Genomic DNA, 12,423 nt, shown 5'->3' on the forward strand with positions numbered 1-12,423 from the left:
GAGGAAAGTATACAGTAATGGCACAATCATCAGGAGCATTGATGTACAAAGGGATCTCAGGGAGCAAGTCCATTACTCCCTGAAAATAGCAACACAGGTGGATAGGGTGGTGAAAAAGATGTACAACATATTTGCATACATTGGTCAGGGCATTGAGCATTAAAGTTTGCAAGTCATGATGAAGATGTATAAAACATTGGTTAGCACACATTTGGAATATTGTTTCCAGTTCTAGTCATTACACTATTGGAAATTTCTGGAGGATTTGGATAGGGTGCAGATGACAAATATTGCAGAGTATTAGCTAGAAGGGAGGTTGGACAAACTTGGATTGTTTTTGCTGGAACAGCAGAGGCTGATGAAAAAATATAAAAGTATGAGAGGCACAGATAGCCAGATGATCAGAGCCTTTTACCCAAGATGAAATGCCTAATTTAAAGACATACCTTTAGGGTGAGAGGGGGACAGTTTAAAGGAAATTTACAAGGTTATTTTTAAAGCAGGGCCATTAGATGCCCAGAAAGCATTACCAGAGGTAGATGCAAATATGATAGAAACGTTTAAGAAGCATTTAGACAGGCACATGAAAAGGCAAGGTATAGAGGGATAGGGACCATGTGCATGCAGATGGGATCAGTTTGGATTAGCTTCATGGTCGATGCAAACATTATAGGCTGAAAGGCTTGTCCCTGTGCTGCACTGTTTTATGTTCCATTTGGGATATGATTGAGTGGACTACCTTAGTGCTACGCGGCGTGGATCAAAATTATTACACTGCCTGTCCATTTTTACAGATTGCTGAACTCCACCTTGAATTTGTCACATTCCCGACATCTGTTTATCAATTCATACTAAAATTTGCCCATTAGGTATTTATAGTGAACTGTGTGTGGCTTTTGTCTCATTAAACTCGTGGTACATCAGGAACCAATAAAGTTGACAATGCATCTTCATTTGTAGTTTGTATATAATTGTGGCAAGCAGTTTAAAAACAAGTGCATACAATTTTTCAAGTAAAAAACAAAATTTCAGGGCAAATAATTGACTGAACATTTTAGTTCATGTTGGTTCTTCGCACTTTGTGCTTTTAGTAAAACTAGAGAAAATAAAACCTTTTTATACAAGCTAGTGCAATTTTCTCAGTTAATTCAGATATAACTGATGTTGACATAGCATGAATATGGAGTGTTGACACTGTTCTACACCTCCCCCATGTATTTAACGTACAGTCTGGATGAATGGATCTTTTAAAGATGGCAAGGTTCTGTGCTTGTTTAGTGCACTGCTTTTAACATAACTAAAGTGATGCAGCTGTACAGATTTTCTCCACAATATGGCACCACCGAGTAACCAAAATATGAAAAAGTATAAATAAATATTGTTATTCTTAACCATGAGTTCCCCGTCCAGGAAAATTAAAATCGCTGGAAATTCAAAATGTCTGTACATTTTATATTGTGCAACATATTTGCAACAAGTTAAAATCCCGTACAAATGTTTTTTGTCCTCCAAACGATTGACTCAATCACCACCACTTCTCCAGTTCTGTTGTTGCTCTTTAATTACAGAAGCTCCACAATGAGGTTGCTGTCTTGGTCCTTGACTCCTTGAAGTGCTCTTGTTGTTGGAGAGTGAATTTGTGGAGCTCCTTCACAGGGAAAGAAATGGAAGATAAGGGATGCATGATGATCAATTAGCAACATGCACCAGTCTTCTGATCCTGGCTACTCACAGGTTAGTCATACGCTCAATCCAAGGCACAAAAGCAGACACTCGGGTGTAAACACCTGGGGTTTCCTTGACACCACAGCCATGTCCCCAGGAAGTCACACCCAACACTACCCAGCGGCCTCCTGCTTTCTCACACATCAGTGGCCCACCGCTGTCGCCCTGGCAGCTGTCTACCCGCTTGTGGTCCAGTAAGTTTCCTGCACAGAGCATCCTGCTGGTGAATCTCTGCCTGTATCGGCCTTCACAACGTCTTTTGGGAAGCAGTGGAATGGCAGCTTGCTGCAGCGTCTTTGAATAAGCTCTCCCTGCAGCAGAGACAGAAAGCAAGAATTGCTCTTTTGTGAAATTTCTGATATACCAGCATTTTATGCATCATCAGAAAACTCTGATGGCAATGGCAAAACATACTTTCCATACAATGTGATTATGCAAAACCTAGAACTTGTCACAGAGTAATAAAGTTATACGGCACACAATTAGACTCTTTGGCCCAACTCCGCTTTTACAGTCATGAGTAAGGTAGTTCATTTTGACTTACGATTTTCCATAATAAAATGATGAATATAAGGAACTTTACTCACAAATTTCCAATAATTAATTACAAACCAATCCAGGCCCAGACATGAAGGGCATGCCTTACAATTGGTGAAGGTTAAAATAAACAGGTGTCTGGGGCTTGCATCTTGGGCACTTTGCATAAGTGAAAGGTGGATACATTGTTTGTATCAGGAAACTTACCTGTAAATATGCTGTCCTAAATACAGCAGGGCAGAGACTCTTTCTTGGATAATCAACATTGTAAAGTTTCAAATACAGTGGCACTTTAAAAAAGTACTCTGAAGCTCTGGGAGTGCCACCAAAATTTCCCATTACACCTCAACTGAAAATAGGAGGAGGAGATGTCCTTTTATTTCCACTGCAAGAGCAATGGCTTAGAAACAGTGATCAATTCTCATGTTTCCCAATTACTTCCCATATGAAGCTCTTTTAGGGGACCCAGCTGGCAATACAATAGCCACAAATTTAATTTGTTTCACCGTTGAACATTCTGGCAATGGGCAGCAGGCATCAAGATAAATGAGGACCTGGTCCCATGGCTGTCTTTGGCCAAGACTTAGCTGATACAGCACTGGGACCATTCCCTATGTCCAGCTGGCAAAAGCAAACCAATTTCACCCCTACAATGCCTTGAATATTCATTTCATACCGACTCTTGATGTACAGAATATATTTAGACTTTGATAAACATGATTAGACTATATTGCTTTGATTCCTCTCAAACCAATTTGCCAATAGAGTCCATATGTTACATCAAGTTCTATTCCAGAATTATATTGTGTCAATGTTTAACTCATTATTAGATTAATACCTGATTGCAAATAATTGGAATTGAATCATTAGCCAATACATATTGGAGAATTAATTACACCCCAATGTTCAATGAAGTTTGCAGTCAAGAATCAAGTGTTTTATTGTCATATGTCCTGAAATGGAACAATGAAATTCTTAATTGCAGAGTAAGATCTATATATAAGTACAAGCTGGAAGTAACATTCACGCTCCACAGTTAAATAGTAGTTTCAGAGAGTAAGCCCACTTTAGTGTTTGTTTTATATATCATAATGAACTGCAATTTCTTATAGAAACTTACAAAATTCTTAAGGGGTTGGACAGGCTAGATGCAGGAAGATTATTCCCGATGTTTGGGAAGTCCAGAACTAGGGGGTCACAGTTTAAGGATAAGAGGGAAGTCTTTTAGGACCGAGATGAGAAAATCATTTTTTACACAGAGAGTGGTGAATCTGTGGAATTCTCTGCCGCAGAAGGTAGTTGAGGCCAGTTCATTGGCTATATTTAAGAGGGAGATAGATGTGGCCCTTGTGGCTAAAGGGATCAGGGGGTATGGAGAGAAGGCAGGGATGGGATACTGAGTTGGATGATCAGCCATGATCATATCAAATGGCGGTGCAGGCTCGAAGGGCCGAATGGCCTACTCCTGCACCTATTTTCTATGTTTCTATGCACGATAACAGTTATTCTTCTCATAGTCATAGAATCATAGATAGATACAGTGTGGAAACAGGCCCTTCAGCCCAACTTGCACATACCGGCCAACATGTCCCAGCTACACTTGTCCCACCTGCCTGCACTTGGTCCATATCCCTCCAAACCTGTCCTATCCATGTACCTGTCTAACTGGTTCTTAAATGTTGAGATAATCCCAGACTCAACTTCCTCATCTGGCAGCTTGTTCCATAGCCTCAGAATTAAATGACCGTTCTTTTAGGCAGGAGATGAGGAGAAATTTATTTAGTCAGAGGGTGCTGAATCTGTGGATGTTTTTGCCACAGAAGGCTGTAGGTAGCAATGTTACAACATTTTGAGATTTTAAAAATCAAATCTGTAATTTATCCCATCAGATAAAGCATAAAAAGAAGTTTAATTTGACACCTAATTCACATTCATATCTTCAGTATTAAAAAAGTTATGGCCATTTTCATACTCGGCAAATTAGCATCTTGTTCCCTATTGCTTTTTCATTGACTTAACACAAAAGCTGTGAACGAGAACAGTCAAAAGCCCAGAACTTTCTTAAAAATTAAGAGAACTGAAAGAAATGTTCAGTTATTTTAGATAAATAGCCTAAGTGTCCAAATAACATTCATACAAGAATTCACATTATAACATAATTTTTAAATCTCATTGTCATGGGTTTATAGGCCAAATGGAAGGAATTTTTATGTTTAATACCTGTAAATTAATGGCCATTTAAATCAGCTTGCGAGTGGGTTTTTCTGGAACGCGATCAATTGGAATGTTGCGGTTGCAGTGGATGTAAACCCCAAATCGGCAGAAAAAACACTGCCGGTTCGTTCAGGGGAAAAAATCACCGTTTCGCAACTTAAAATGTGAATTAAATGCATCTTAAGAAACACTTTTATACATGAAAATAAACGACTTTCTTTTACCAGTCCCCTACGTAATATCCGGCCCCGTTATTGGCGTTGACGGCTTCAGAAGCTGATTTTAAAATCACTCCAGCGATTAACTTGTCGGGCAAATTTTTTTTTAAAAACACACAGAACGGCCATCGGAACGATTCTTCAGCAAAAACTTGCATTCCAACAAAATATAATCCAGGACCAGGTTGGAGAAAACTGCGTTTTAACCCCCCCCCCCCCCCCCCCCACTCAAACGCGCCAAAATTGCTCACACGGCCAGTGGCAGAATTGCAGTGCCGCTGAAGGTAAGTATTGTAACATACCTACTGTAGGGGCCAAGTCAGGGTATATTTTTTAAGGCAGAGATAGATAGATTTTGGATTAGTACAGGTGTCAGAGATTATGGGGTGAAGGCAGGAGAATGAGGTTAGGAGGCAAAGTTATATCAGGCATAATTAGGCACGATGGGCTGAGTAGGCATGATGGGCTGAATGGCCTAATTCTACTCCTATTACTTATGACTTCATAATTGTAGTGCACCATATACACCTCTGCAACAAGTATTAGGAGCTTCAAGGGGCAGATGCACTTGGTAATGTGCACTGCCAATTCACGGAACCCTACTCAGCAAATTATAATCCCAAAAACCTCCAAACAAGGGGAAGGTTTACAAGCAAGGTGCAGGTCATTTTAAAAAAAGGTTCTTGAATGTCAATTTTTGGAAAAAGACACCAAAACCACAATTTTATAGCAATCCTTTTTTTCCCCACATTAATATTTATTTCATGTGTTTTTTCATTTTCTATTTCAAATTTTGTTTCCTGGAAGATATCAAATGATGGGAAATTTGGAGTTTGCTGCGCAACACTCCAAGGTTCATATTAGGAAAAGCTTCAAAGTTATTAGTGTGCGACCTCATTAACGATCACTCCAATCAAATCACCAGCAACCCTGCTGAGCAACCTTTGTTTTAGATCTGAACAGTTAAATATGATAAGAGTTTACAGTAGAACTCCAGTCGTTTTATCTACATAATTATACATTAATGATTGACTGTGTTTAACCATTAAAGTGGTTTCGGGTACAAGAAAGATAAGTAATTATTAATGATCTCTGGTCAATGTCCGTTTATTATTGCTTTTTAGCTTAGCACAAGATGGCATTTCCCCCATCATGCCTGTGCCGGACATTTGAAAGCATTGTTCAGATTTGTCCCTTTCTCATCGCTGTGCCTTTTATGTTTCTGTCCTGTTCACTTTCAAAGTTTGCTTGAATCTGTTTCCAATATCCTTTCAGACGGTGCATTCAAGATCGCTGCCAGGATTATTACTATGCTGATGTCCCTAAACTAAGTGGCTGCTTGTATCAAACATCTGTTGACCTTCAGTGATGTATGCAAGGAGTTAACACTGAATGTTACCATCAAATAAAACAATACAAGTGGGTTAGAGGTAATTGCACCCTCATTTAATAGCTAATACAGCTTGCTTTTGGAAGTTGCATAATTTGCCCTGATTTGTTACACTGCCTTAATATTATGTTATTATTTTGCATTGCTTGGAAGGTGGATATTTGTTTTTGCATACGGGCTGAGAGCTGCAAGAAGGATACAAGGAGCAGTATATGGGCCATAACATATCTGTGCCCAGCTGGCATAACATAGCTCAGGCTGCCTTTCAAAGTACCATGAATTTACGTAATATGTTGAAAAGTTGATGTTCATGACAATTAGAAAGAAAAGAGACTGCAGATTTGATAGTAGAGGAAGGTGAAGCATGAAGGTAGGGTGGGCAACTTGAAAGCTAAAAGCTCCAACATTTTGAGTTCCCACGCACTCCTTGATCTATTGTCATAGTCGTGATGGACAGAATATCGGCTCCTGCCCCCTCCCCCCTCCCCCCAAAAATAAAATCCGCCAGTCAATCATTAGAGTTATGGCCCAACTTCTGGCCATTCAAAGGGATTTAACTTCAAGTTGTAGCAGGAGTTCACTGGAATGGCTACAGGTTTCAGCTCTAATAGTTTGAATTTATTCTCAATAGGTTGAATAGTGTAAGAAACACAAACTTTATTTAGGACATAGATTTAGGATAAGGGGTAGAAGATTTAGATGGTATTTGAGGCTGACTCTTTCACCAAGAGAGCGTTAAGTACTTGGAATGCATTGCAGGGGGGAGTGGTGCGAGCAGAGTCATGAACAGCATTGAAGAGCTGTTTAGATGAGCACTTGATCTGCATAAGCATTAAAGGTTTAGGGCCAAGTGCTGGAAGATGGGATTAGCATGGATGGATGCCCACAGATAGGCTGAATGGACTGTTTCCATACTCTGTGATGCAATTACTTTGACTGAGTTTAGTGATACCATCGCAAACAAAAGGCATAGTGATTTATCATATAAAACACAAAGCAAGAAATAGAAAAGTAACATTAGCAACAATATTGCACTCCAGTAAGTGTTTAACTCTCCTAATGCAGGGTAATACGGTCAGGAGCAAGATCTACATCTTATTCATGGCTTCGTGGAGATAGCAGAAATCAAAAAATCATTATAATCCTGATGATTCAACTACCATTAGTGTATTTGAACACCTACATCTCCACTAATGACTGACAAAATTCCTAATGAATGGTAGCAATAATTCTTTATACTTCCAGATTACTTTTACAGTATATTTTAGTTTTATACATAAATAGTTCCTTGAACTCTTTAATAAATACATACTCAATTTTATCAAACCTGAGGGAAAAAAAATCTGCTGAACCTTGGCTATCATATTTGACCAATAACCAAGATCTAGAACTATTTAGCTTCAATGAATGGCAGTTACGCTCCATTCTCCATAGTATAAATTCTATGGAGAACTTATTGGGAGAATTTATTCTCCCAATTCATTCAGCATTTGGGATACAAGTGCATAATATTCATTATTACCTGTGTCACCCCATCCAGTTATGTAGCAGTTCGAACCTTTCCTTGGTGTACGTTCTCTTCTGTGTGGCAAACATGCCGGAAGGACATGGGCATTGAGTTTGATGCACTGTTCCTGGTCACCTTCAAGCTTTACCAATGCAATGTCATAGTCGTTAGCATCAGGTTTATAGTCCTTGTGGATAATAATGTTTTTCGCTTCAAGAACTTGCTCGTATTCTTCAGATACTAATGTGTGGTAATCACCAACGCGCACAATGTAGTTTTTTGTGTTGTTGCCATGCCTATCGAAGCAATTTAGGAAGGAAGTTTTATTTAATAGAACATATAACATAGTAATGGCACAAGCTTAATGAATTATAGACCTAGGGTTATTAAAAGAATAATATCTATAGGCCTGTGCTAAGTGTTCGTTTCAATGAATTGAACTTCAGAAGCAGGGTACAGCATCCTGTTGCTGCAAGATCGTGCATTGAAAGTCACTGACCGAGGATGAATTTCTCGGCATAATCTAGTTTTTTTTCAGTAGGAATGAAAACTACTGTGCTGTGTTCATTAGGTGAACTGTGTAGGAGTGTATTATTGAATCAAGATAAGAGAATTAAAATGAAAAACAAACTGCAGCAAAGAAAGCTCAATTGAATCTAGGGCTTGATATTCACTAGTTATAATGAAGATATATATTTATAGGAACTATTTAATAAAAATGTTTTATACATATCAAGCAACCTATCCTTTCTGTTTCTCTGGAGGCCATGGTGATTAATTATGAACATTTGAAAGGAAAATGGAAAGAGCTTTTTCATCTTTCAATAGTTAAGCATTAGATGAGACTTTTACAATATCAAACAAAATGTAGAGCTTAACATTTTTTTAACATTCGCATAATTTTGAAAATTCTGTACAAATGAAAATCATGCAAAGACATAATAAGTTTCACTATTATTGGCCAGAAATTTTCTATTTTAATGGCACTAACTTATTGGCATTCGTACTATGAATCTGGCGCAAGTTTGGTATTTCTGCAACATGTGTAGTTTAACATGAAAATCCCAGTTATTGTCAGTGATTCAACCTTTGTCCATAGTTTACAATATTCTGCAGTGTTCCCAATAAAGTTTGAAATTTATTGTATTTGTTAAATAATCTAAGTATGAAATATTGGGCAAAATAGTGAACTAAGCAAAATAGAGGCATACTAAGCCATAATAATTAATCATTAATCATGCCGACTCAAAATGTCATCTGTTCTCCAGAGATGTTGCCTGACCTGCTGAGTTATGCCAGCACTTGAAGTCCTTTTGTGTAAACCAGCATCTGTAGTTCCTTGATTCTACATTTTGCTATGTATGGATTGTAATTGCTTTATTTTTAATGTTACCCAGCATTCCCTGTAAGTGGTGAGCTTTTGTTGCTCACTGTTGTCCTCTGTGGTTAGTCCGAAGCTATCTTCTTCTTCTTCTTCTTCTTCTTCTTCTTCTTCTTCTTCTTCTTCTTCTTCTTCTTCTTCTTCTTCTTCTTCTTTCTTACTTCCTGTCTTCTTCTTCTGTTCTCTTCTTCTCTTCTTCTTCTCGTCTTCTGTTCTTCTTCTTCTTCTTCTCTTCTTCCTTCTTCGTCTCTTCTTCTTCTTCTTCTCTTCTTCTTCTTCTTCTTCTTCTTCTCTTCTTCTTCTTCTTCTTCTTCTTCTTCTTCTTCTTCTTCTTCTTCTTCTTCTTCTTCTTCTTCTTCTTCTTCTTCTTCTTCTCCTAAAGTTGTAGGACAACATGTACTATTTGATCTTATTTGATTGTGCACGCCGGGTTGATTGCATTCTATGTTCGCTCTTCTGGGTGAGATGCTAACTGCATTTCGTTGTCTCTGTACTGTACACTGCACAATGACAATAAAGATTGAATCTGAACCTGAATCTGAATTCGTCGAAACAGGGCGGACCACGTGAAGGTTGCAATCTTCCACCCCCTACCTTTAGCTGATCGGTCATTACTGGAAGCAATCCAGAGATAACCACCCTAGAAGTCCTGCTTTTCAGTCTTCTTCCTAACTCTCTAAACTCGGGCTGCAGAACCTCCTTCCTCTTCTTCCCGTTCGTGACCACGTGCACAACTATTTCTGGCTGTTTACCTTCCCTCTCGAGGATGTTCTGAATTTGGTTTGTGATATCTTGAACCCTGGCACCAGTGAGGCAACAAACCATCCACGAGTCTCGCCTGCTGCCACAGAATCTCCTGTCTGCACCTCGGACAATGGAGTCACCCACCACTATAGTTCTGCCCGACGTCGGTCTCACCAGTGGGTCTCATCGCGAGTATTGGAGCCACCGACCTCTGCCGCTCGGTCTGGAAGCGTCATCTGCCCCGACAGCTCCCAAAAGGGTGAACCTGTTTCTATATGGTACAGCCACTCTTGCACTCCACGTTTACTCCCCTTTCTCACAGTCACCCACCTTTGCTCTTCCTGTATCCTTGGCGTGACAACCTCACTGTAGGTCCTGCCCAGGAAACTATCGTTTTCCCGGATGGCCCCGAGGTCATCCAGCTGCTTCTCCAGTTCCCTAATACATTCGTTAGGAGCTGCACCTGGACACAATTTCTGCAGGTGTAGTTTCCAGAAGCACCAGCAGTGTCCCTGTCTTCCCACATCCTGCAGGAAACACACTGCACCAACATGCCTGCCATTTCTTCAGTAGACAAAAGTCACAATTTCAAACAAATGTAGCCTCCTTCCCTCAGCCTCCTCACCAAAGACTCGCACTTTTCTCACAAGGACTCACTCTTCTCTACAACACTGCCTAGAGCCCTGCTAATCACTGTGAAGGTCCTGCACTGGTTTGACTCATCAAAATGCAATACCTCGCACTTATCTGTATTAAACTTCATTAACTCAGCCCACCGTCCGAACTGATTAAGATCCTGCTGCAATTGTTGATAAACTTCTTCACTATTTATGATGCTACCCACTTTCCTGAAATTATTTATTATAACATTATAAAGTATTAAAAAATGAAATAAAAAATAAAATAAAACACAATTTGTTTTTAAAACATTAGAAACATTAGCTAAACTCAGTTAATTCAATCAAACATAAATTAACTAATACCTTGCATGTTAATGGAGATGCTGTTCCTGTGCCTGATCTAACTTGGCCCATGTTCTGTTGGCAAACACCCCACCTTAAGTGCTAGGGGAATTACTGCAATTTTGCTCCATGAGAGCCCATCATCAGAAACAACCTGAAAAAACGTTGGGAAAAAATGTCCAGCCTGTTCAGGATTCCACGTTCAAGCAGAAATCCTAGATTTGGTAACACTTATATGGGAAATGTTTACCACTCAACATGGAGCTGTTGGCATTCCACTTCAAAATCCAGTCTTTTAATATGTTGATAGATTATCTTTTTTAACGCGTTCTTATGTGTCATAGTATGTTGTAGTGTGATTAATAAAATTCTATATTTTATTTTTAAGTAAATATGTAATTTGCAATATTTGTTTAACACTGAAAACTGATTAAAATTTAGACTGAAAATGCACAATTTCTCTCTTGATTTTTTGCTATTGAGATTTCCTGTAATGTGTTTGGCTTCTTATTCAGCTTTGTGCTGCCACAGCTAAAGACATTGATGATCTCTTTGAAGTGAAGCCTGGGAGCAAATAACATTGGAAACAGTGAAATGTGTGCAATATTGATTGCAGGTTCCCTGTAGTGTGCTTTCATTGAGGTCAGCTGCAAGTGCAGTCATTTTGCCGCTGACCATGAAATTCAAGCAATTATCAGAGAGCTACTTCAACATAGTCATCTTGATTCTTTGAACTAGGCATAGGCATGGATCATAGTTACTTAACGTCTAATCAATTTGCCATTGGAAACATTCACATCTTGGGAATCTGAACCAGACATAGAACAACAACAAGAGAACAGGAGAGAACATTAAATAACATGGCTTACAAATTCCTCTACATTTCTCTAAATATTCTGGTTCCAAGCCCATCATGCTTGAGGTGCTGATGAATGATTTCAAGAGACTGCCAAGATATTAATTAACTTGGAGTAAATCCATGACCACAGAGTTATCAAAGAACTATTTCCATTCCAATATCGAAAGAAGTAATTGGTCTTAAATATTTTTCTATTTGATTTCAACTGGAAAAGAAAAATTAAAAGGTTTTGCACTTTTTCATTGAGAAAAACAGGAATAGTCATACAGCATGGAAACAGACCCTTTGGCCAACTTGCCCACACCGACCAGCTTGCCCTATCTACTCCCACATGCTTGCTAATGGCCCATATCCCTCCAAATCTTTCCTATCCATGTACCTGGCCAAATGTTTCTTAAACATTGTGATAGCACCTGCTGCAACCATCTCCTCTGGCAGCTCGTTCCATATATCTATCAGCCCTTATGTAAAAACATTGCCCCTTAGTTTCCTATGAAATCCTATGACTTCTGGTTCTCGATTCTCTGACTCTGGGTAAAAGGCTCTGTGCATTTACCCTATCTAATCCTCTCATGGTCTGATACACATTTATAAGATCATCCCTTATCCTCCTGCACTCCAAGGAATAAAATCCTAGCCTGCTCAACCTCTCCTTGTAGCTCAGGCCCTCAGGTCCTGGTACCATCCTTGTAAATCAGTGACGGTAAAGATTTTGAATTTTAAAGAGAACTGTTTAAACTCTCTTTTGTTTCAGGCAATCTTTGCCTGACAGTTTTAGGGCACAAATGTTGCCAATAACCAACTCACCAGTCGATATTATTAGGTATAACTTACTTTGAAGACCAATAATGAACAGAATTGGACATTCTGCAATTATCATCGAACT

At 39.0% G+C, this 12,423-nt stretch overlaps 1 protein-coding gene across 1 annotated transcript in view; it reads right to left on the minus strand.

Annotated features, from left to right (window-relative positions):
- Positions 1-949: 949 nt before the first annotated feature.
- The window catches only part of prss12 (serine protease 12), a 130,300-nt gene continuing 118,826 nt past the window's right edge, over positions 950-12,423 (minus strand). The window contains 2 exon segments of the mRNA XM_033023467.1: positions 950-2,036; positions 7,607-7,887. Coding sequence (XP_032879358.1) covers positions 1,729-2,036; positions 7,607-7,887 — 589 coding nt within the window. The 3' untranslated portion in view covers positions 950-1,728.

This window comes from Amblyraja radiata, chromosome 1 (assembly GCF_010909765.2).
Source record: "Amblyraja radiata isolate CabotCenter1 chromosome 1, sAmbRad1.1.pri, whole genome shotgun sequence".
In the NCBI taxonomy this organism is placed as follows: domain Eukaryota; kingdom Metazoa; phylum Chordata; class Chondrichthyes; order Rajiformes; family Rajidae; genus Amblyraja; species Amblyraja radiata.